Source organism: Typopeltis vanoorti, chromosome 21 (assembly GCF_054136105.1).
Source record: "Typopeltis vanoorti isolate ZY-2024b chromosome 21, IOZ_Tvanoo_1.0, whole genome shotgun sequence".
Lineage (NCBI taxonomy): Eukaryota > Metazoa > Arthropoda > Arachnida > Uropygi > Thelyphonidae > Typopeltis > Typopeltis vanoorti.
Window position 1 is genome coordinate 86,256,862 of NC_143569.1, and position 27,681 is coordinate 86,284,542.

Consider the following 27,681-nt stretch of genomic DNA (forward strand, 5'->3'; position numbering starts at 1 on the left):
AATGGATTTTATTCAATTATTAAGGGATAACTATCTGAAACAGCATGTAATTGAAAATACTAGGGGTGTGAGAGTGCTTGACCTGGTAATAGTATCTGAGAATTTGACTGTAATGAATATGACCATGTTGCCACCTATTGGTGAGAGTGATCATAAGGTCTTGACCTGGGAGGTGGCTAAAGGTATGAAATTTGTCATTAAGACAGGGTATATGTGGAATTACCGTGCTGGCAAGTATGACAAGCTTAGGAGATTGCTTGGATCAGTGCCATGGCATGTACAACTGCAAGGGCTGGACATCGATAGAGCATGGGAAGTGATCAAAGAGCATTTACAGGAGGTTATGGCTGATTGTATACCTAAGGTCCGAATAGTGAAACAAGGAGGGGTTAAATGGATGAATAACACCATTAAGCTTGAGCTGCAAAAAAAGAAACAACTATGGAGGGAATTTAAAGAAAGGGGCGACCTGCAGGCACACGAACGGTATAAAGTACAGGCCAGAAGGGTAACGAGTGTGGTAAAAACAGCAAAAGCCGATTATGAAAGGAAACTAGCTATGCAAGCAAAAGAGAATCCCAAACAGTTCTTTCAATATGCTGCAAGCAAGAAAAAAACTGTACATGGCAAAATGATTTTAAGGAATGACGATGGTAAAGAGTTCACTGAACCAGTCGATAGAGTGGAGTTACTGAGCGCGCATTTTGTAAAAGTATATCATCCAGGTGGTGATGTTGAAAAAATGAAGGAACCATTAGTTTATATGGGAATTGTGATGAATGAAGTGGAGGTGAATAGTCTATTACACAACCTTAATGTGAATACATCTGTGGGATTGGATGGTATACCGGCACGGGTCTTGCATGAAGCGGCTAATGAATTATCAGTGCCCTTGACCATGTTGTTTAATCTGAGTCTCAGGTCTGGCTTAGTCCCGAAGGCGTGGAAAGAGGGGAAAATAGTTTCACTGCATAAAGGAGGATCCAAGACTATAATTGCAAATTACCGACCGATCAGCATATCAGGAGTCGTTGTCAAGGTCTTGGAGAAAGTAGTCAAGGGAAAAATACAGGAATGGATTGATGAAAATGAGATACTGTACAGAGGACAGCATGGCTTTGTGAAGGGTAGATCATGCCTCAGTAACTTGCTCAAGTTTTATAACAAGGTGACGGCTGAACTGGATAAGGGTAATGGGTTTACAGTGATACTGCTGGACCTGGCTAAGGCATTTGACAGGATAACATGGAATTCTAATCCATAAACTACAACATATGGGAATGGATATAGGGTTGGTGAGATGGATAGCTGGGTGGTTGATGGAGAGATATCAAAGAGTAGTTTATTCAGGAGTAGAGTCCAAAAAACGGCCTGTGACTAGTGGTGTGCCACAGGGTTCTGTTCTTGGACCACTGCTGTTTAATCTGTTCATTAACGATATAGGGAAGGGTCTAAGTGGGACAGTTCATTTGTTCGCTGATGATGCAAAGTTGGGTAGGGCGATAGTGAATGCAGAAGATGTCAAAGTCTTGCAAGATGACTTAGATAGATTGGAGTTCTGGACTAAGGAGAATGGATGTCAATTTAATATGACCAAATGTAAGGTTATGCATTTCGGAGTGAAAAGATTAGCAGCAGTATACCACATTGGTGGAACTGTACTCCAAGAGATTGATGAGGCCAGGGACTTGGGAGTGTTGGTGGATAGGGAGATGAAGTTTAGGGGGTACATTGCGAAAGTAGCTAAATCAGCTCATCAACTCACTTGGTTGTTGAAAAATACCTTGACGAGCAGAGAAAAACAAGTTATTGTACCTCTGTACCGAGCCCTGAAAAGACCTCATCTCGACTACTGTGCCCAGATTTGGTCACCTCGATTCCTTCTTGATGGGGAGGAGGTTGAGAGGATCCAGAGGTGAGTGACTAAGATGATAGCAGGTCTATGGAATGAACCATATGAGAACAGGTTGAAGATTTGTGGGTTGCAGAAACTAGTTGATAGGCGGAAAAGGGGAGACATGATTGAGACATTCAAATTGCTAAAAGGATTCTATAGGATTAATTCAGATGATATTTTTGAGATCAGGACTGGTGGTGGGAGAACTAGGGGACACCCATGGAAGCTGGGCAAGAGCGTGGTTAGCAGGGGTGTTAGAGCTGGGTTCTTTACTTTTAGAGTGGTAAATGAGTGGAATAAGCTGCCAGAGTCTGTTGTGGGTGCTATGACAGTGAGCGAGTTCAAGGCAAGGTATGATAGATACTGTGAGAATGTTGAACAGCTGCGTGAACATGATGTTTAGGGCCTCCCTCGATGAGTCTAAGGACTCCTGGAGTAGCCCGTGGTGGTAATAATAATAATAATAATAATAATAATAATAATAATTCTCACATTCAATTTAATTCCCTTTTTATATATGGGTACTATGAGAGCTCTACTCGAATCATCTGGAATTCGTCCTTCTGTTCAGGCCCTCTGAACTATGCAGTGTAGCCAATATAAAACTTTTATAACTCCATACTTCAGCATTTCTGGCCTAATATCATCTACTCCAGCTGCCATTCCACATTTCAGACTTTTGATAGCTTTTTCTACTTCAAGCATGGATATGTATTCCTGACTGCATGCCTGGTCAGTGTTTTTTATCACTGTGCTCTCATCACTGCTAGTTTCATTACTATAGGTCTTAGGAGAAAATCAGCTTTGTGAATTTTAGCTAAACAGTATATACAGGAGGAACGAGAACTAAATGGTTTGAGTTTTTTTATAATGTCAGGAGGAGAGGAGGACACTTTTTGAAGAAGTTTTTTTAATTTTTTAACTCGAGTTTTTGTGGGATCATGTTCAAGTGGTATGTAGGTAGAGCAATCACGGAGAATAATATCCATTTTCCAATTATATTCTGAGGAATGTAATTTCTGTAATTTCAAGAATGACTGTGGAATACCCTAATCAGCTCTGGTGATGACAATACTTTTTTCTTTCCGTAATTTTCTGAGGGCAGAGAGTTGTCTGGAAGATAAATTAAATTTTGGAGGTGACAACCGGGAGAGGATGTTAGCAACATCAAGCCTGATGTCATTGGCTGTTTCTGGAGCTAAGTGACAGATTCCACGCGTTCGATGTTGTACATAATATCCAATACCGGAACTTCTTTAGGTGCGATGGCAAAATCCAGTATCGGATATAATATCCGGTATCCAATATAAGATTTCATGTTTTTTTTTTTTTTTTTTTTTTTTTTTTAGAAAGTAGCAAGGATACAAATGGTAAGCATTTGCAACACAACTTTGACTCATCTGATACCACTTAACAGATAAAAGGATACATTAGTAAATAATGTTTTCTTGGCAGGTGACATGCTAAAAACATTCAAACATTCGTCAGAGTAATTGTGATTTGTCTGCACATATCATAGCCTTCTTAATGATCTACTGTCTACAATTTTGTTTTTGTGTGTGTGTGTATAAAAAAATGGATGCGTCCTTAAAATTCCAACTAAATCAATTCTTAGTTGGAATTTTACTATTGTTTAACAAAACTGTTAATCGTTATAACTATGGCCTGCCAGTATTACCAAGCACATTGTGCTCGATTAGCATTCAGTTAGTTGGCAAATTACTGTTATAGGCCATCTGATATTGTTAGCTTTATGGATATTCATGTATTTTTACTTATCAGATTGTGAGACTTTTCATATTTACTTAAATTCTCTTCTTTTTTTTTTTCTGCAAATTCTGGATGCCAGGACCTATGCATACCATAAATCAGCTTTCTTTTTGCTCCACAAATGCAAGACTTCTCACACTCCTGAAACTATAAACATGTTGTGATCCTAGATCTATGACTACTCCTTAACTACAGTATGATGCAAAAAAAAAAAAAAAAGAAAAAGAGTAATGATTGACAAGCCCTTTAGTACATGCACTATGAGATATGCCATATAATGGTATATGCTGTAATCAGTAGTCTTTTTTTTTGCACTATATTGTATAATAACTGAACATTAAAAATACACTTAGTCTGAAAACTCATTCATTTATATTTATTTACTTCATAATGTGCAGTCAAAATGAAAATACTTTGCACTAGCAGAAATACTATACGTATTTACATCTTTTTTTTGTGAATCTACACACACACACACACACATACTTATTATAATTACCATTATCACTTATGGCCTCCACAGAGTTCCATGACTTATTAATGAATCTGTGCAAGTCAGATAGATGTATTGTTTTACTAGATATAGTCTGTTTTTGCAGAAGAAAACACTTTATCATCTCATGTATGTACTGAGAATAGATAACTTATTTCAAGTGAAAAGATCTCATATATAGAGGTATCCCTTGCTTAAAGCGGTGAAATTAATTGTGGCAATCCTTTAATATACGTGGCAAGAGTTTTGATTAGTGCGCCTTTATCCCTCGCAGCTGATCTGACAGACACAATTCAGTGTATAGCGTGGAGGTGATGAGTAGCTGTGCATTCATATGTTACGAGTGATATTCTGCACTGTTTTTGCAGTCAGTTTGGTTTAACACATGTTATGGAAAGGTTTGTGATATTTGACAGTAAATTGTATCTGAGAGATACCGCAACCTCCGATGTCACTATAGTATGGTTTAGTTTTTTTTTTTTTTTTTTATTCTTTGTTCAATAATTTCTAGATTGTAAGTGAAAATAAATAAATCATCATGTATTACTGAAATAGAGAGCCAAAGGCTTATTTATCATACATGTCCTCTAGGAGATGTGCTTTACATTATGGAAAATACTAAGGAAAGTGATCTGGAGCTTACTCCGCCTTTGCTACGAGTTGCCCATAAGGTTGCTTATGCATGCATCTGCCGAAACTTTTAGTTTCTATATATTCGGCACGAAACTCTTGTAGTTTCTATATTTGGCTATGAAATAATGTTGGATTCAATATTAACTTAATTTGTACCATCATGTATTATATTTGCAGTGTTTTTTCTTTATGTTTCATTGCTTGTTTGCTAAGGTCTGGAGAGTCATTTTGCTTGTTAACGTAGAATTTATGCCGATAAGAAAAAAACTAAAACTGTTCAAACGACTCTTGATAACTTCTTTTGATAAAAAAAATTGCAATAAATAATGTAAGTACAAGTATTTATTAAACATTTACTCTGCATTCAATTTTTATCTTTCCTAAAAGAGTACCATATAAAATGAATTATTAATACAGTAATCGATCATGGATGAATTGTAATTTTTACTATTGATTATTAGATTTGATTAACACGATTTTTGAAATATGCGGTAACATCGAGGGATACCTATATATATATATATATATATATATATATATATATATATATATATCAGTGATGTCATGTGATGTCTGGAGTGCATGATCCGAAAGACCAGTTTTTCCAAAATGGATATATTTAATGTGTCGTTTGTGTTCGTCCTTCCTAATTGGGATGGTTCGCCCTATTTCCCCTATGTTGTCATGTTTTCCAAGAGGGGGAGGGGGGAAGCTTGGAGACAAATAATTATCTCAATAAATGTCTTTTAGCCTTATTTTTATGTAATTATTTGTCAATGTAAACTATAAATACATTATTTTGATTTTCCATTGATTTTAATGATCTTTAATTCTTGGAATTAAAAAAAAAAGTATTCAGAATTAATAGTTTTTAGCACAATTTCATATATTAAAAACTTGACCAGCATATTTTTTTAAAAATCAAGTAATTAATTAATCCTAAATTAAATTATTTCAGTTTAAAAACAAAAAAATCATAAAACTAACAAGTAAAATAATATTAAATTACATACACTTACCTTTTGAAAATGTATTTTTTTGTTTAAATTTGTTTCACTATAAATTTACTATTCACACTTCACTCTGTAACTTACTAGACAGAGGGCAAACTAACCGGTCACTGTTCACAAATCAGAAAAAGATGAACCAAAAACAGGAACACGTGTTTCATGGCTACCCCGCAACAGGCCAACCCACAATAAACTTTTAAGACAGACAAAGCGTTCCCAGGGTCGAGGGTGTAAGATTACATATCTCAATCAATTTTACGATTATAATTTGTGGAATTTTTTAATTGATCCCGGGGGAAAGTGCCCCCCCCCCAGACACCCATGACCATGGGATTGCATTTCATTGATATATGAAAGTTTCGAAAGGGAATAGTGCATCAGCACTCATCTTAATTGGTCCAATGCAATTAATTGCAGGATAACTTTGAATACGTCTGCGTAGTGGGGGGGGGGGGGAAAACAATCTGTTTTATGATTGATTAGAAAACAACGAAGGAGAATGCTATATTTGAAATACTCAAAGATGAAAATATGTGAACTCTCTATATATCTTTTCGAATAGCTCAAAGGTGCATGTATTTTGAAAGTACACCCGGACTCTTAACGCGAATGTGACGCAATGTTTACGTGGCGAAAAGCGCCTTCTTCATGAAGCACTAATACTTTATTATCCTCGTGAAGAGGACAACGAAGCATTAGTACAGTATATTGTGTCCAATTTTAGGAATCGCATGCGAAGTCTGCAAACAACTGGGCGAGTCTTTAACCGAAATAAATGCAAAAATATAATATCGGTAACACTGATATTTCGTGGATGAGCACCGCAGTGCACAACTTGAATATTAGCCCAATATATATACTCCACAGATCAAAACAATCCAAATCCAGACCTTTTTCAACCAAAAAAGCAGCATATGGTACATCGTTCTTCCAAATACCTTATAGGAGCATTTTACATGCACAAAAATGCACTCTTCATTTTTTTCTATTCCTCTTTTCTTCTTACATTTTGTTTCAAACGGAATAATGGAAATATATATACTCTCTACAAATATTAGTATAAATACCATAAATATATTATATTAATACAATTTATATGAATTTTAGTTATGTACAATAATGAAGGATCATTATGCATTTAGCCTCCCTCCATCCCATCAACTGATATAAATTGATTCTACAGATACAGTAGTAAACATCAGTTCACAATAATTTGGGTTTTGGTCCACTACTTTGATTGAGTGCTGCATGTTTTAATTGTCTCTACGATGTTTATTAATAGTTTAAATTAAACATACAAATTTATTATTTTAACACTGATCATATTGTAATGCGTACAAACATCTTACATTCTTTGCCAACCAGTTTCGCTAGCAAACTGTCTAGCTTTATCAAGGCGTTGACAGAAAAGCATAAAAAAATACTAAATGCAAATTGAAAGGAACATAAAAATGTTGTGAACAATCTAGTAGCTAATGTTACACGTTCGCGTGACAGAGACTGAAAGGACTTGTTGTTCTTATTCATTATCAAGCATGCGTGTTTGTTGTAAACGCGTAATGTGATTACTGGCTAGCTGTGGTTCAGATGGATTTAGAGAGAGAGAGAGGACCAGATTTTTCCAAGAACTGTTTAGAATAGTACCCTGATTTCTGTTTAAATTTCTGCCGGTTATTAACACTATTGTGGCTTCCTTGAATAAACGATGTCTGTAGTCGTCATCCATATATGGCCTGGAGCTGTTTTTGCAACTCTATCGTGTGGTTAGACGTACAGAAATGATGTGCTAAGCCGGAAGAAATACTTCTGTTGTGGTTTACATCACCAACATGTTCCTTTTGTCTGATCTCTAAACTCTGTGAAGTTTGTCCGATGTAGGCAAGACCACAGGAGCAAGGAATGTAATATACTCCTGGATATTTGTAGAATGGTATCCCATCTTTTGGGGATCCTAAAACCTGTCTGATGCTCTTAGGCTCTTAGTATTCTGGCTATTTGATAAGAACTGGACCTGATGAAAGGGATCACTACAGTAGAGATGTGCTGGGACCTTGATTCTTCTTGTCCGAGGTTGTCACAGTATAGATATTTTTTGATGATGTTCGGAGGATATCCATTTTGTGATAATGTGTTGGCTATTAGGGAGAGTTCAGTGTCTGTGTATCCTCCTCTTCTGATATAAACTTTCAAGCTCTATTTTTCAACATGTGGATAATGCCCAGTTTGTGTGTCCTGTGATGGTTTAAGTGTAATGAAGATATCTTCGAGCGTCTGTAGGCTTTCTGTAAATAGATAATTTGATTGTCTCTTTATCATCATCAAATTCCTGCCATGTACCCACAAGGGGTGTACAGGATATGAGAGTACTACATGAAAAAATTATATCATTACTAACTTCCTATCTACAATTTTCCTCCAAATCAGTCTGTTACTTGTCAAGACTCCAACATTATCAGATCTTATATTTCTATCGTCTAAGGCACTTTGTACTGTATCAATCCACCTATATCTTGGTCTTCCTCTGGGTCGTTTTCCTGCCAACCTGGCAGAGAACACTTGTTTTGCTAATCTTTCCTCTCCCATTCTATTTAAGTGACCATACCATCTGAGATTAGCTCTGCTAACGCATTCCTGGATGCTGACAATGTCAAGTTCTTTCCTAATATCCTCATTTTTAATATGATATTGCCATTGATGCCATCTGTTCACGCCTCTAATCTTTCTCAGCACTCTCATATCTGCGGTCTCTAGTCTTTGGTCAAGTGTTTTACTTCTGACCCAGCTCTCAGATCCATAAGTTAAAACTGGTTTGAACACTGTCTTGTATACAGCTAATTTAGTGTTTTGGCTAATTTCTCTCTTATTCCATATGAATTTATTCAATTGCCTTCCCACCATACCAGCTTTGCTGATTCTGTTGTCTATTTCTATATTCAGTTTACCATCTTCACTAAAAATCGTGCCTAAGTAGCTGAAATGTTTTACTTGTTCCACAGGTTCTCCATTCACAACGCAGTTGACATTTTCAATGATTCTGCCTATTTTCATTGTCTTTGTCTTTTTATTGCTGACCTTGATACCATATCTATTACAACAACTATTCAATTTAGTCAGAGAATCTTGCAGACTTGTAGCAGATTTATTTAGAAGTATAACATCATCCGCATAAAGCAAAGAGCCGAAATTAACATCTCCAATTCTGATATCATGTTTAATACCACTTTCCTTCATAATGTGATCCATATAGATAATAATTAACAGAGGGGATAACGTACATCCTTGTCTCACACCAGATTTAACATTAATCCACTTCCTGTACTTCTTTCAATTCTAACTGCTGACTTACAACTCAAATAAAGACTAAGTATTGCTTGATATAATGCCCCATCGACACCATATAACTGCAGCGTATTGAATAGCTTCTCTCTTGGCACCTTGTCATATGCCGTTTCCAAATCGACAAAACTTAAATACAGATCTTTGTTATATTCCCATGCTTTCTCGACTATTTGTCGTAAAGTGAAGATCTGATCCTGACATCCACTGTTTGGCCTGAATCCATCTTGTTCTTCACCAAGCTTTTCTTCCACAATTCTTCTCAACCATTTCTCAAGTATACTTGCATAGATCTTGCCAGGAACACTCAGTAGGGAAATACCTCTGTAATTCTCACATTCAGTTTCATTTCCCTTTTTATATATGGGTACTATGAGAGCACTACTCCAATCATCGGGAATTCGTCCCTCTGTCCAGGCTTTCTGAACTATGCAGTGAAGCCACTGTAAGACTTTCATACCACCATACTTCAGCATTTCTGGTCGAATATCATCTACTCCAGCTGCCTTTCCACATTTCAAGCCTTGGATGGCTTTTTCTACTTCAAGTATGGATATGTATTCCTGACTGCATGCCTGGTCAGTGTTTTTTACCACTGTGCTATCATCACTACTTGTTTCATTTAGCAGTTTTTCAAAGTAATTACTCCATACTTCAAGGATATCTTTTTCTGCAGTTTTCATGTCACCTTTATCATCTCTAACTCCTTTTACAGCACTCTTTCCTCCATTCCTAAGCTTCTTCAACAACACCTCCAGAATATTTTGCCACCTTCTTGATATTTATTTTCTATATTCTTGCCAAAGTCCTCCCATGATTTTTGTTTAGCTAGTTTTACACAGTGTTTAGCATTCTTGCATTTGTCTCTATATTCTCTAAGAGTACAAGCTGACTTATTTGACAGGAACTTTTGATATGCTTTCTTCTTTTCCTTCTCAGGGGACCCTGTAACCCCTAGAGAGCGCGTCCCCTGGGTGGCGGATAGGGGAGCCCACTATGTGTGTGTGTGTACATGCGCGTACGTGTTAGTGTATATATATATATGGTGGGGTGGTCCGAATATACTGAATAAGGACTCGTGGACCAACAGGGCCATAAGGGGTAATCATCTTGATTGTAAGGGAAGCGGCACTCCCATGGACCCCTAGCTGGATCTACCCTCTCCTTCTTCTACTTTGAGGAAGACCCACTTACTTTAATCTTTCCTATAAGGCCTTATCAGACAACTCTTCTTACTTTATGACCCTTATGCTATTAGAGTACTCGAGGGCCATGGGTCTTTTCATTTCTGGCCTTACAACTATGTCCTCTCTATAAACCTTACTATATTTCTTCTATAATCTACCCTTTCCCCTTCAATATACCCTATTCCTCCTATGGGTTTAAATTCGGAAGAAGGTGAGATCAGAAGCCTTAAGGTAGCAGCCCTACCACTGAACTATTCCATCGTCAGCCTAGTCCCCTGACATGGAGAACATAACCATACTTGTAAGCTGACAGAAAAAGATAATCGGATTGAATCTATGGGAAACGACCCTGGAATGGAAAAGGGAAAACGAAAATGGAAACGACAAAATATAATACACATAGCAAACTGGAATGTAAGAGGAATAGCATATAAAGAAATAGAATTACACCAGTTATTAAATGAAAGAAATTTTAAAATAGCAGTAATCACTGAAACAAAAAAGAAATTAAAAGGAACTATGAAAACTGAAAATTTTAATGTGATATACAGTGGAGTCGACAGAGACCAAAGAGCACAAGCAGGAGTCATGATTTGGATTCATAACTCCCTTTCAAAACAGTTAAAACATTATAAATTATGGAATGAAAGAATAATAGAAGCTAGAATAAAAATAGATAGAGGCTATTTAACAATAATTGGTTTATATGCCCCAGAAGAAGGAAGAGAACAGGATAATATTGATTTTTATAATCAGCTGCAAAACATATATAATAAAATAAATAAAAATGATTACATAATTTTAGCAGGAGACTTAAATGCAAGAATTGGAAACACGAAAATTAATAATAATATAGGAACACATGGAGAACACACTCTAAACAGAAATGGTAAAAAATTGATCGACTTTGTAGTTTATAATAACCTAAAAATAATGAATTCCTTCTATAAACATAAAGACATACATAAATATACTTGGGCAGCAAGAGGATGGAAATCAATATTAGATTACTTCATATTAAATGAAAAGACATCAAAATTTTCACTAGATGTTAGAGTTCACAGATGATATGAAATAAGCAGTGACCACTTTGTTAAAATAAAATTAAGATTACCACCTAAATGGCTACAAGTAACAACAACAGAAAGAAAAATCGAAACATTTGTTTATAAAACTAGACTATTGAATGACACAAATGTACAATGGCTATATGAACAAAGAATTAACCAGTATCTAGATAAAATAAAACAAAATGAAGAAATAGAAATAGAATGGCTTAATATAAAAACGATACTAAATGCAGCAGCAAATGAAAGCTTAGGAAAGACCAAAAAATTCAATAAAAGAAAAAAAACTGAAGATCTGGGATGATACAATCAAAGAAATAATCAAAAAGAAAAAAGAAGCCTATCACAAATGGTTAAGCAGTAAAAGATTAGAAGATGAAATAGAATATAAAAGAATAAGAGCCATAGCTAAAAGAGAAGTCAGAAAAAAACAGAGAATCATGGAATAAATTTGTTTCTAATTTAGAACATGATTTATATAAAATAAGACCCAATGTATATAAGATTTTGAAACACCTAAATGCAGATACCAAAGAAAACATAAAATTAACCACTGAATTGAAATTAGAAGAATTTCTAAATTACTACACAGAACTGTGGACAGACAAATATTTTAAAAAAGACAACTGGCAAACAATTAACGAAAATGAAAAGGAAATAACTGAAGAAGAATTAGAAATCAGCCTGGAAGAAACAAGAAACGGAAAATCACCTGGAGAAGATAAACTAGGTTCGGAACTATATAAATACGCAGGAACAAGATTCAAAGGAAGACTCTTATTATTTTTAAATAAAATTTACTCAACTGGTATCCCCCCCAATAGAATGGAAAAAAGTAATTGTGATTCCTATCTTTAAGAAAGGTAATAGAGATGACCCTAAAAACTATAGAGGTATCACTATACTAAATTCATGTTACAAAATATACAGCAGAATCTTAAATAACAAACTAATGAAATATTCCGAAAACTTTATTCTAGAGGTACAAAATGGATTTAGAAAAGGACGATCATGTATAGACCCAGCCTTCTGCCTAAAATTAATAATAGAGAAAAGAAGAGAATATAATTTAGAAACACATATTGCATTTATTGACTTTGAAAAAGCATTTGACAAATTTAAAAGAAACATATTATTTAACATATTAAAAGAAAGACAAATACCAAATAATATCCTAAAAGCTGTCACAAGTATATATGAAAATAATCAAATACAAATAAGATTAAATCATGAGCTATTATATACAAGAGAGAAAAACCAAGGGGTCCGACAGGGATGTCCCCTCTCAGCAACTCTTTTTAATATCTACTTAAATGAAATAATAATAAAATGGAGTAAAAATTTACATCAAGGAATTAAACTTTCACCTACAGCTAACTTAAACACTCTCCTCTTTGCAGACGACCAAATAATAATTACAAATTCTGAAGATAACTTACAGAAAGCTATTTTAAACCTAAATGAGATATCCAAAGATTATGGTATGATAATATCAACAGAAAAATCAAAAACTATGGCCTTTAAAGGACAAGATCCAGCAAGAACTAAAATAGTATCAGATAAGAAAATATATAAACATAAATATTGCAAAATATTTAAAAATAACAGGAGTAATTAACTCTATATTTAAACCAAACCTAGTTCAAAAACAAACCAGGCTAAAAGTATACAATACATTAGCCCTACCGGTCTTAATGTATGGAAGTGAAATCTGGACAATAAAACAAAAAAGACAAACAAAGATTAACAACAGCAGAAATGAAGTTTATGAGAAAAACTGCAAAGTATACCCTATTTGATCACAAAAGAAACGAAGATATTATGAAAGAATTAAACCAAGAACCAGTAATTGAAAAAATTAAAAAATATAAACATAGATGGATGGAACACGTTCAAAGAATGAAATCAGAAAGATTACCAAAACAAGCCTTAAAGTACAAGCCATTAGGAAAAAGAAAACCAGGACGTCCTCTTAAACGATGACTTCTAAGGCCGGAACAGGCCATACTAGGCCTAAATCCTTGATACGTATGATGATGATTCTTCTTTTCCTTCACTGCCTCTTTAACTTCCTGTGTCCACCAGGGAGTTCTGATTTTTTTATACTTGCAGACAACCTCACCACATGTCTCTCTGGCAGAATCAATCAATGTTTTCTTCAGAGTTTGCCACTGAATCTCCAAGGTTTGATTCCTGTTCTCAAACTCTTTTATTTTTTCTTCAATAATCTTTGTGTATTTCAGTCTACAGGTCACATCTGAGAGCTGCTCAATTTTTATTCGCTTTAAAACTTTCTTACGTGTTATTCTTTTCAATATGAAATTCAATTTTATCCTGCTCAAGACTAAATAGTGATCACTTCCAATTTCAAATCCTCTGTACACTCTGGTGTCCTGCACCAGGGAGAAAATTCGCTGTTGACAATAACATAGTCAATGAGACTTTTTTTATTCCTTGCATCTTCTCTCCATGTGAATTTGTGCACATTTTTATTTTGGTACATGGTGTTAGTAATAACCAGTCCATGTCCTGAGCAGAAATCCAACAGGTATTTGCCATTATTAACCTTGCTCCTTTCTCCAAATTTTCTCAAAATACTTTTGTATGTCTGACAATCATTTCCTACTCTGCTATTTAGATTCCCAACAAGGATCAACTTTTCCTTTTTCATTGTGTCAGTTCTTTCTCTAAAGCCTCAAAAAATTCCTGTCTTCTACATTAGTAGAACCTTCTGTGGGACCATAAGCACAAATAAGTCTCATTGTCCAGTTCCTCATTCTGATATCTGCCCACATCACTCTACTTGAGACTGCCTGCCATTCAAGATTAGCCTCGTATTCAGTGTTGAATACTATGGCTACTCCTTCTTTTCCTTGATTGTCATTGCCTGAATATAACATTTTGTATTTATTGCTCAGAAAGATCTCACCAGTTTTGGTCTTTTTTGTTTCAGTCACCCCTAATTATGTCGATCTGGTACTTATCTAATTCCTCAGCTAGTTCCATTTCTTTGCCATTCAGGCTTCTTACATTGATAGTACCGATCTTTAACTACGGTGATGTTGAGTTGGGGTTGGTTTTCAGATTTGTTTCAGTAGCTGACTTATCGCTGTTCGCCCTGGTTCCCTGGCGAAAACAACGGAGGCCTTGTTTAACCGGGCGACGCCCCAGCCGGCATGAAATTTTGTCATGTTGTACCATCATTTTTTATTTTGGTTTAACCAATAAGAATACAATTTGGTCGGCTAAATCCCAAACTGCCAGCCCATCCTCATTCATTCAGTATCCAAGTAGATACCCAACAGGGTGCACCACGAGAAGGTGAGGATTGGACATTAGGTCAGAAGCCCTGGTCGGTTCTCCACATTCCTTTAGAGGCTATGTGGAGGTCTCCTCTCAGTTATACAGCTTTGACCCACCCCTTGTCTCTTTATCAAGATGTCTAAAAAATGCAGTTGGCTGTTGTTTTCTACTTCCAGAGTGAATTTTATCTTGTTATGTATTGAGTTGATTTTATTCACAAACGATTTTAGGTTTTCTAAGCTGTCTTGCCATATAATGAAAATATCATCTGCATATCTCCACCATATAGATGGTCTAGGGGAGATTGTGGAGAGAATTTCTTTTTCAAGTTTTTCCATGAAAAGTCTGCACATGATGGTGATAGCAGGCTTCCCATTGCTAGGTCTTCTAATTGTTGGCATATAGTGTTGCTAACCTTGAAGAAAATAGACTGAGGGCAGTGTCTAGACATCTGTGTGATTGAAGAAAATAGACTGAGGACAGTGTCTAGACATCTGTGTGATGTCTAGAGTAAAATGATGTTTATTACCTCTTTTACTGGTACATTGGTGAAAAGGGATACAACATCTAGACTGGCTAGCATGTCTGTTGGTGCAATCTTGATGGCTTGGAGTTTATTTACAAAGTGCTGACTATTCTTGATATAGGATTCTGTTGATCTTATTTTATTATTTAATAAGTTTGCAAGATGCTTGACCAAAAGATAAGTTGGGGATGACCTTCGATCCAAGATTGGACGAAGAGGTATATCCTTTTTATGTATTTTAGGTATCCCATATAGTCTGGGAGTGATGGGATGTGAGGATTTTAGTGTTCTCTTCACTTCTTCTGGCCAAATGTTACAATTTCTGATTACTTGGTTTGTTTCATTATGATTTTTTATGGTGGGGTCTCTGTCTGTAGTGGATAGAGGCCTTTTTCAATTCCACACATGAAATCCATTTTAGGAATGTGTTTGGGCGTAACCGCAAAGTTAAAACTTTTTTTGAGAATGTCGGATTCACTTTTTGTGAGACTATGATTCGACAAATTAAAGATCACTTTGTCGTCCGGGAGGTTATTTTGTGTCCGATATTTTTTCTTGTAAAATTCGAAAGTTTTTTCATAACTGCGTTGTATCATTTGATCTATTTGGTTCCATATGGTATATTCTAAATTATTAGAAATGTCATCAAAGAACTTACGGCAATTAATATCACTTTTATTTAGTTCGTACCTCGTGTGCTGAATCCTTTCTCTTACCAGCGCCAATAAAGTGTGTAGATAAATTTTTTTAGCTGATATAGAGTTGATATGACCTCTGACTATGAGGAACTTTGGAATGATGGAGAATTTCCTGTAACGTTTAAGGAACATTAGGTGGTTCAAAAGTTTGGCCTTTCTGCATTTTTCTCTTTCCATGCACTGATTATGCCCAAACACATTCCTAAAATGGATTTCATGTGTGGAATTGAAAAAGGCCTATATCCACTACCACAAAACATAGCCAACACTATTAGATTCAAAAGTACCATAATCCAAGCCAAAGCCAAATAACCTATTCTCAACATGTCTCCTTATGATAGTAAGGCAATCCTCAACTTGAAAAACAAAGATATCATCATTACAAAGGCTGATAAGGGAAATTCAACATTATCCTTAACTCTAAAGACTATCATGATAAGTTAAACGTATTACTATCAGACAACTCTACCTATAAGATCCTAGACAGCGACCCCACCATAAAAAATCATAATGAAACACACCAACTAATCAGAAATTGTAAAATTTGGCCAGAAATGAAGAGAATACTAAAATCCTCACATCCCATCACTCCCAGACTATATGGGATACCTAAAATACATAAAAAGGATATACCTCTTCGTCCAATCGTGGATCGAAGGTCATCCCCAACTTACCTTTTGGCCAAGCATCTTGCAAACTTATTAAATAATAAAATAAGATCAACAGAATCCTAAATCAAGAATAGTCAGCACTTTGTAAATAAACTCCAAGCCATCAAGATTGCATCAACAGACATGCTAGCCAGTCTAGATGTTGTAACCCTTTTCATCGATGTACCAGTAAAAGAGGTAATAAACATCATTCAAGGCCTCTTTCCTCTAGACATCACACAGATGTTTAGACACTGCCTTCAGTCTAATTTCTTCAAGGTTAACAACACTATACACCAACAATTAGAAGGCCTGGTAATGGGAAGCCCGCTATCACCATCTTGTGCAGACCTTTTCATCGAAAAACTTGAAAAAGAAATTCTCTCCACAATCTCCCCTAGACCATCTATATGGTGGAGATATGTAGATAATATTTTCATTATATGGCAAGAACAGCTTAGAAAACCTAAAATCGTCTCTGAATAAAATCAACTCATTACATAACAAGATAAAATTTACTCTGGAAGTGGAAAACAACAGCCAACTGAATTTTTTAGACATCTTGATAAAGAGACAATCAAATAGTGTCAAATTATCCATTTACAGAAAGCCTACAGATGCTGGAAAATATCTTCATTACACTTCAAACCATCACAGGACACACAAACTGAGCATTATCCAGATGTTGAAAAATAGAGCTCGAAATTTTATATCAGAAGAGGAGGATACACAGACACTGAACTCTCACTAACAGCCAACACATTATCACAAAATGGATATCCTCCGAACATCATCAAAAAATATCTATGTTGTGACAACCTCGGACAAGAAGACTCAAGCTCCCAGCATATCTCTACTGTAGTGATCCCTTTCATCAGGTCCAGTTCTTATCAAATAGCCAGAATACTAAGAGCCTACAGCATCAGAGTGGTCTTCAAACCAACCACCAGCATCAGAAAGGTTTCAGGATCCCCAAAAGATGGGGTACCATTCTACAAATATCCAGGAGTACATTACATTCCTTGCTCCTGTGGTCCTGCCTACATCAGACAAACTTCACGGAGTTCAGAGATCAGACAAAAGGAACATGTTGGTGATGTAAACCACAACAGAAGTATTTCTTCCGGCTTAGCACATCATTTCTGTACATCTAACCACACGATAGTGGCAAAACAGCTCCATGCCATATATGGATGACAACTACAGACATCGTTTATTCAAAGAAGTCACAACAGTGTTAATAACTGGTGGAAACCTCATCAGAAAGCAGGGTACTATTCTAAACAGTTTGTGGAAAAACCTGATCCTCTCTCTAAATCCATCTGAACTACAGCTAGCCAGAAATCACATTACGCGTTTACAACAAACACGCATGCTTGATAATGAATAAGAACAATAAGTCCTTTTAGTCTCTGTCACGCGAACGTGTAACCGTAGCTACTAGATTGTTCACAATGTTTTTATGTTCCTTTCAATTTGTATTTACTATTTTTTTATGCTTTTCTGTCAATGCCTTGATAAAGCTAGACAGTTTGCTAGCGAAATTGATTGGCAAAGAATGTAAGATGTTTGTATGCATTACAATATGGTCAGTATTAAAACAATAAATTTGTATGTTTATTAATAGTGTCAGCAACTTGACACTCATAGTGTTTTAATCATTTTGTGTAGCTATAAAATGGATACATCTCTAAGTCATAAAAAAATTTACTTTTTTTTATGCTTTTCCATCAATGCCTTGATAAAGCTAGACAGTTTGCTAGCAAAACTGGTTGGCAAATAATGTAAGATGTTCGTACGCATTACAATATGGTCAGTATTAAAACAATAAATTTGTATGTTTATTAATAGTGTCAACAACTTGACATTCATAGTGTTTTAATCATTTTGTGTAGCTATAAAATGGATACATCTCCAAGAAAGTGATCAAAAGTATGTACTCTTTCTCAGCACACATTCATGACTCAAAGACAAATTGCCAATGAGTATGGTGTTGGTTTGGGTACTGTTAATGCGACTTTAAAGAGGTTTAGGGAGACATATACTTTTTTTTACTGGCAGAAAAGGAAAATGTGGGCGAAAAAAGGAAAACTACACTTGCTCAAGATTGTTTATTAGTCAGGAAAAGCAAAATGAATCCATGAGTGTCTGCTGTAGACTGAAATAGAGACTTGGTAGTTAGTGGGATTAATGTTTCTAACATGACAGTCCATCGCAGATTGTTTGAAGCAAGGAGGACTGCCCACAGACCAAAAAAGAAACAACTGTTGATGAAAGCTATGCAGAAAAAGAGCTCCAGTGGGCAAAAGTGTAGAAAGACTGGACTGTTGAGAAGTGGGAGAAGGTCATATTCTCAGATGAGAGCCATTTCTTTGTCCAAGGAGAGCGAGTACCGTATGTTTGTAAATCAGTGGCTGAGAAGACTACTTCCAATACACACATACACAACAAGCTCCTAAACACTGAGCTGAAAAAATTGTTCTGGGTTGTTTGACACATCCATAAAAATATTGGAGAAAAGAGTGGTCCCACAGATCCAGAAATCCAAAGAACTCATCTTTGAAGAGGATCTCACTAAATGCCACACTTAAAAAAAAAAGTGAAAGAGTTCCTCAAAAATCACAACATCCATCTAGCATTAACTCAACAGAAAATTTGTGGGGCATAGTGAAAAAGAGACTTGGAAAATTAAATTGTGATAAAAAGGATAAGTTAATATAATCCATTATCTTGAGGGTACATTGCAGGAATTTGATGATGATGTGTTCTATGTTGGTAGAGTCCATGCTTAAGTGAATTATTGAACTTATTAGGTACAGAAAAGCATGTATAAATTATTAAGTAAAGTTGAAGTTTAATTTTTGTACTTATTTTCTTGTCAAATTAAAATTTTTCTTTAAAATGTAAGTGTTTGGATTCATTTTTTCACTACAGTATTGACACAAATGCTTTTTTGATTCCTGGGAACACAGATAAATTTCTCTCTTTCACTCCTTCCTCTATGTATAGGACAGCATTCTCCTGCATAACCTAAAAACAAATACTTCTTTCTCAAAAAAAAAAAAAGTCATGATTTGGTTCACTGCAATTTAGAAAGATTTATTATTATTATTAAGAGAGACCTCCAGGGAGACAGAGACTCATCAAGGGAGGCCACGTACCACACACACATCAGCTATCATACTTATTCTTGAATTCATTCACACTGCTTGCACTCACAACATCCAATGGCAATCCATTTCAATCACGCACCACCCTCCGAGAGAAAAATCTAACCCTCACACCCTTCTTGGCAGCATTCATTCTCAGCTTCCAAGGATGCCCTCTTGTCCTTTCCCCACCCTCCATAAATTGAAAAATTCAATCAATTGAAATCCTGTATGACCCATACAGAAGTTTGTAAGTCTCAATCATATCACCCTTCTTTCTCGTGTTTGCTAGTGTCTGCAGTCTATAATTTCTCAATCTGTCTTCATAATCAGTATTCCACAATCCTGATATAATTTTTAACACTCTCCTTTGTACTCTTTCCGATATATATCAGAATCACAATGGAAACCAGGAGAACAGAACTGCGCACAATAGTCCGAGGTCTTATCAAGGCTTTGTAAAGAGGCAAAATAACATCCTTATCTTTACATGAACATTCATTTCAGCATTGCAATTATCTTTTGAGTTGTATTTGCAATCTTTGCCACAAGGCCCTTCAACTTCCTATCTAATAACACTCCAAGATCTCTAGCCTCATCAGTTTTTTCTAGCCTAATCCCACCAATATAATACGACATTGGATATCAAATAATGCCGAAGTGAATGACTATATTTACTGACACCCATTTTCTCATGCCCACATTTCCAGCCTATTCAAATTATTCTGCAAAGACTGCATATCAGCAGCATTCCTGATTACCCTACCTATCTTTGCATCATCAGCAAATAACTGTATGTCACTTGTCAAATCCTACCCAATATCATTAATGTACAGATTGAATAACAGTGGACCAAGCACTGATCTTCTGGTACACCACTTGTTATTTCTTTTATTTTTTATTTATTTGTTTTTAATTTTTTATTATTAATCTTCGTACCGTTTATGGGCAATACTACCCTTACATCAGGTCCAGACATTTCGTCCAGACTTGATATAGGCATAAGTCAATTAAACCTTACAGACTCAGATCCCCCGTATACCACTTTTTGATATCTGTCAGCCAGTCATCCTCTTATCCATGCTAATATTGTATAACCCAAAACAATTTTCTCCAATTTATGCAGCAGTCTGTATTCTGTCAAAAGCCTTAGCAAATTCCAAAAGTATCATGGTGTATCCATTCTCCTTGTCTAGTTCAATGGTAACATTGTTATAGAATGTGATCAAGTTGCTAAAACATGACCTTCCCTTAGTAAACCCATGTTGTTCATCGCAAAGTAGAGATTCACTGTCAACCCATTTCTGAATGCAGGCTCTAACCAATTTTTCCAAAACCTTCACCAGCACTCCTGAGATACTAATTTGTCGATAGCTGGATACACCGGTCTTTGCACCACCATTGTGCAATGGAATTAGCATACATTCCTTCCATTCCTGCAGAATCTTCCCTGTTCTGAGACTCACATTAAGCATCCTGTTCAAAGAATGGCTAGTTTGGCTGAAACTCTTTTAGCACACATGCTGATATTCTATCAGTCTCTATTGCTGAATTCTTATTCAGTTTGTGCAACAGCTCTAATACCTCGGCCTCAAACACCTGAAGAGGTAACAGTGAGCTCAATGTTGCGTTCACCAGGTTGATAGCTTTTAACGAAATGGGCACTCATTAACTGAACAACCTCTTCTGCACCTGTAACCCTCATGCTACCTGGATTTAGAAGAGTTATTCTTTCATATTCATTCTTTCTATTACATGCAGCATATCGATAGAATTCTTGTGGGTTGTCTTTAGCATGCAGAGCCAGTTTCTTTTGGTAATCAGCAGTTGTGACCATTTTAATAGTCACAACTGCTGATTACCAAAAATGCAGACCTCTTGGCACACGTATGATGGGTCCGGACCGGACAAACACAAACCCGAAATCGTTCTCGCCTCATCAACATTTCCATGACAAAACACATTCCTGTCATTAACACAATTATATACCATTGCCGCTCTTACAATCACATTCACACCATTCTTCCCTTTATTAGTTTCCCTGACTCTCTGTGTTAGGTCTCATACCAGTTATTAGTTTTTCCAGACTCCTGATACCAAACACTTTCAGGTGTAAGCCATCACTCTTATACAAATCCAATTTTCCTTCAAACTCACTCCACACATCCAAAAACTCACACCTATTCCTTCTACACAGCCTATGCATCGAATTGTTTGCCATCATAGCCTTTCTTTTTAATTCATTTTTATCATAGCGAGGTAAAATACTAATGATTTTCACTTTCTCTTCACTCTCGCCTTTTCCAGCAACCCTTTCATGTCCTCTCTCATACTGAACTTATCGCCAGTTAAATCGTTCGTACCTACTATAACTACAATTTTGTTTATTTTTCTTTTCTGTTTTTGAATTACTTGAGTTATATTTTTTTTTCGCTCCAGGAAAACTCGATGTTATAACTCTCTCACTTATAGCATGTTTTATTATAGAGTCACCATAACAAATAACTTCTTTCTTTTTACACAACGTCACTTACCTGATTTTCGTTATTTCCTGACTTACCTGTTTCCTTCCTCTGCTCATTTAAACGTCTCTCATCTTTTTGCAATTTCCGCATTGTCTCTCTGATGATCTGCTTCATTTTTGCATGTTAATCTCAGGAGATTATCTTTTTTGATATTTGCTGATTGTGTAAAATAAGATTAAGATGCAAAAGACTCAGAAAGCAATAATATATTTATATTTCTTAATTTCAGACTGAATTAATACTTACTATTCTCTGACATCCTCTGGAACTTCTAGTTCAAATTTGTGGAAAGCATTTTTAGTGATAGGAGAGCTAAGAAAAATTTATGAATTATATCAATTTTAAATTGGATATTTAATGCAAATAACAATTTAATTATTTCTAATAAGATGAAATCATATGTATTATTTTTACAAAGGGGAAACACACACACACACACACACACACACACACACACACACACACACACACACACACACACACACACACACACTGTCCAAAAAGAAACCGAACTTTTTGAAAATAGAAGAAACTAGTGGCGCCACCTGTTGTATCTTATTTTTATCGAAAGTGGCAACCGTCATTAGTGTTGTGTCAACTATTTATGACATTTGTTTCACTAGAAGCCAAGTTGTCAAGAGTGACAGTGTTTTGACGAATGGTAGGAAAATGAGTTTTAAACAGAGAGCTGCAATTGACTTTTGTGTTAAACTTGTTAAAAGTTTTACTGAAACGCATCAAATGCTTCAAAAAACATACGGTGATGAATGCCTATCCTCTACACATGTTTACGAGTAGTTTAAGTGATTTCAAAGTGGTCGTGAGACGCTTGAGGACTACAAAAAGCTGGGCCGTCCAAAAACTGCACTGAGCAAAGCTAACATCCAAAAAGGGTGCGTGATTTCATCAAAGAAAACCCGAAATCGTCCGTGACATTGATTGAAGATGAATTGGGGATTCCAAAATCAACTGTGCACAACATTCTGACCGAGAGTTTGAGCTTTCGTAAATTCAATTTGCGATTTGTTCCCCGCAAGATGACCGATGACCAAAAAATGTATCGAATTGAACACTGCAAGGCCCTCATTAAAACCGCTCGTAAGGACTCAAACTTCCTTGAAACGTTCGTTACTGGTGGTGAAATGTGGTGTTTTGAGTATGAGCCTGAAACAAAGTGCCAGGGTGCTGAATAGAGATCACCAGAGAGGGGGCATCTGAAAAAAAGTCGCTTGGAGAAGTCAAAAGTAAAGACAATGCTGATTTGTTTCTACGATTCCAAGGGCATTATCCACAAAGAGTTCATTCCGCCTGGTCAAACGGTCAATGGTGAGTTTTATCTCGAAGTTTTGAAGGATTGATAGCGAGAATTCATTGCACACGGCATGAATATTGTGATGCAGGCAGCTGATCACTCTTGCATGATACTGCACCATCTAATCGTATTGAACATTGTGAGATTGTTTTTGAGCAAAAACCAAGTTTGTGTGTTGGATCACTCGCGGTATTCACCTGATTTAGAACCCTGTGACTTCTTCCTTTCCCCCCCGACTTCATTTGCCGATGAAAGGAAAGCGATACGACACCAGTGAAAAAGTTCAAGCGGCAGTAACCACGACCCTCAACAGTATCCCAAAAACCAATATAAAAAATTCATTTAATGAATTAATTGACCATGCCAAATGCTGTATCAAAGCTGAGGGAGAATATACTGATTGAAATAAATGATTTGAATAATTATAATTGGCCTGTGTTTTATTTTCTATCAAAAGTTTGGTTTCTTTTTGGACAGAGGGTGTCTCAACATTATAGGACTTGGAAATATTTCTCAAAAATCAAATGTAAATTGAACAAAAGTCAGGTTAAATAATTCTTAATAATAATTAAATACATTTAATAATATATATTAAATTTCCCTAAGCCAATCTTTAAAAATCTCTGACTCATATATAATATTGAGTGGCTAATCGGCAAAAAAAAAAAATAAACTGAAATAAAAAAATAAATAAACTGCAATAACTAGTTAATAAGTGACCAAATGTACATTTTATTATTAAACATATAATATTGTAATAGTTTCTCGAATGTATATAAATAATATTGATTTAACACTGATTATTTAGTACAAAATTAAGAGATCTCTGCTCTCCACCCAGCAAGCTGTGGATTTGAATACCACTATGGCATAGCTATTTGAGAATTTCTTTAAGATGGTACATGATTTTATCTGCCTAGTGAGACTACTTAGTTACTAGATGCCTGAAGTGACTGACAAGAGTTTACAATCTTTTGTCAATGTGATCACTGCAATCAATAAAAAGAAAAGTTTTTAATATAAAAAGGATTATGGTAATTCTCGTAGAGAAGCTTATACATTGGTTATGCATTATATGTTAATTTGCAAAATTAATGCATAACCAACGTATAAGCCTGTCTACGAGAATTACCATCATCCATGGAGATTCCATCACACGGAAGGCCCGCCAATACGGTAAAATGAAGTTGAAGTTATCAAGACAACTAAATCGTCTGACGTTCCTGAAATGGTGCCTGGATAATCAGATAATCCCAAATTGTGTAAAATTCAAGCACCGTTTCTTTTCACAAAAAGCTCTCCGTATCTATCACGCCAGTTAAGCTTTGCTTCGGGAACAAATTGCCACCACGCGGTTTCTCTTAGCTGACATTAACACAGCTATCCGTGCACTTTAAATCATGAGCTTTAGTCAATTTTACATGATGTCGCTCATACCGCAGCAGACAAAGAATTTGAGAAAATACAGAGTCAACATATCAAAAAATTCGAAAAATTAAAAAAGAACTCTACCATCAGTCGAAAACTTCCTGCCAACACACAGTAAGCAACCTTTATTCAGTCACCCTGAAGCCCTCAACGCGCTTTCACGTGGCCACAACTTCGCCATTGCTCCCAAACAAATACCTAGTGAGGATATTATGATCCAGATTGAACGCGGAATCTGCCACCTTCCAAATCAAATCGCCAACAGTGTAAGACTGGATGTAGCTTGTGTCCTCTCCAAAGCAAGACCACCAGAAACCAACATATCCAATAAGGAGTATAAAGCTCTGCAGGAAATGAGGAATAATAAAGAGATAGTTATCACCAAAGCGGATAAGGGAAATGCAACTGTAGTACTTAACCAAATGGACTACACAGGTAAGTTTAAAGCTCTTCTATTAGATTGGGCTACTTCCTATCGAATACAATCCCACCAACTCACAAATCAGAAAACTTCACAGGCTCCTTAAGAAGGTCACTTCTTGGCCTGTAGAAGTTATTAACAGATTAAAACCGTTTAACTCTATACCCCCCCCCGTATTTATGGACTCCCAAAAATACATAAAGAAAATGTGCTATTACATCCCATAGTGGATGGCATTGATTCCCCTACATACAAATTAGTTAAACATTTGGCCAAAGCACTCACACACTATACTGGCAACACACCATCACACATAAAAAAAAAACTCAGCCCACTACAGAGCCAGCATAGAAAGCCTTACACTCCAACATATACTGACATAATGGTCAGCTTTGACATCTCCTTATTCACAAATGTCCCACTCAAGGAAACTTTAGAGCTAATCCAAGCTAAATTTCCTCCTGATATCTCAGCCCTATTTCAGTTCACAATGAACTCAGGCTATTTCGTTTGGCAGGGAAAATTCTACAAACAAATAGAGGGGACAGCCATGGGTTCACCACTCTCCCCACCCTTGGCCAATTTCTTTATAAAGACCTTGGAAGAAAAAGCCTTAGCCTCTGCCCCACAAAAACCAACCATATGGCTTTGCTACGTTGATGATGTGTTCGCTATTTGGCCACATGGCTCTGATACACTCCTCTCCTTCTTAACACACTTAAACAACCAACAGCACAGAATCAGGTTCAATCTGGAAAAAGAGGAAAACAACAGCCTCCCTTTCCTAGACACACTAGTCACCCACAGCCTGATGGAACCTTGGTTTTCTCAGTTTATAGAAAACCCACCCATACAGGCAGGTACATTCACCAACAATCCCCCCCCCCCCCACAACAACAACATGAAGTGGTGAAAACACTATACAACAGGCCTTGTCGTTTGAACAGATTCAAATGACAAGGCCCTAAACACTGAACTAAATTCACATCCTCAACACTTTCTCAGCCAATGGCTACCCCCCCCCCACAAAATCCAAAAAATATTGAAACCAACAACCCCCCCCCCCCACAAGGATTACTCTAAATCCATCACCATTCCCTACATCCGAGGCACCTCGGAAAAAATTACCAAAATCTTAAAAAAACATGACGACCTCCTGTTACAGACCATACAGAAAATTGGCATCCCTTATCCACTCCACTAAAGACCAACCACTTCCCCTAGACCTGCCTAATGTATACTAGATCCCTTGCAGCTGTAAACTGTCTTACTTTGGCCAAACAGGCAGGACAGTGAATATCAGAATTTCAGAACACAAGGACTACATCCGTTTTCACAAGTATAGCCACTCAGGTCTTGCAGACCATGCTCTGGATACACGCCACAGAATACGGTGGAAGAAAGCTACAATAATACATCGTAGCAAGTTCAAATTTGAAAGACTATTTATGGAATCAGCCTCAGCCCTAAGAAACTCTCCAAACCTCAACAAATTTAGTTGCATGAGACTGCCCCAAATTTAGGAGGCTTACATTAGCAGACCTTCCACCCAACGGCACAGAACACCTACATAACCAGCTAGGGGACACCATCAGGACTTTTAGGAGAACAATAGCTTCCTCACTTCATTCTCAGTTACTGTGTTGTAGTGCCTACGTGCACATGCCTTTTTTGTAAGTTCCTTTTGAAGATGGCAACGTGACGTTGCCGAAATATCAAAAATATTTATTAAAGTGTAATTTAATTTATAATCTTATATACGTTGTCAATTCCTTAAGTGATTTAGTAATAAAAGGGATTATAATGTAAACAGAATCTAAACAGTAGTTTGGGTTCCACTAATGGTTTCAAACTCCTTCAGTCATGAAGGCTAGATATTTCAAGGAAAGTAATTAGGCTGTGCCAACTATATCCAAAACTTGAGAAGAAATTAAAGGGAATGACCAAAGAAAATAGCAATAAAATGGAGACAAATAAGAAAAGAACATATTCCTGGATTAATCAGAAAAGTATTAACTATAAAGTAAATACATCCTTGGTAACTTGAGGGATGTGTTTGTGTCATAAAACATAACTGAGACATGGACAATGAGACAAAACCTTCCTTTCCTATATTTCATTATACTAACACAGTCAAATGATAGCTTAGAGTTTTCTGGCTACAGAAAGAAAACTAACACCAGAAGATACACTGATACTACACACTACCATCATCTTTCCAAAAAACAATCAGGTCAAACATTAAAATACTGGGTTCATTGTGCACCCACACATTA

At 36.2% G+C, this 27,681-nt stretch overlaps 1 protein-coding gene across 4 annotated transcripts in view; it reads right to left on the minus strand.

Annotated features, from left to right (window-relative positions):
* The window catches only part of LOC150095073 (fragile X messenger ribonucleoprotein 1 homolog B-like), a 467,885-nt gene that overhangs the window by 367,202 nt on the left and 73,002 nt on the right, over positions 1-27,681 (minus strand). For all 4 annotated transcript variants that reach the window (XM_090411425.1, XM_090411423.1, XM_090411424.1 and 1 more), the window contains exon 5: positions 22,491-22,556. In XM_090411425.1, the coding sequence (XP_090267551.1) occupies positions 22,491-22,556 (66 nt within the window). The remainder of the gene's footprint in view (positions 1-22,490; positions 22,557-27,681) is intronic.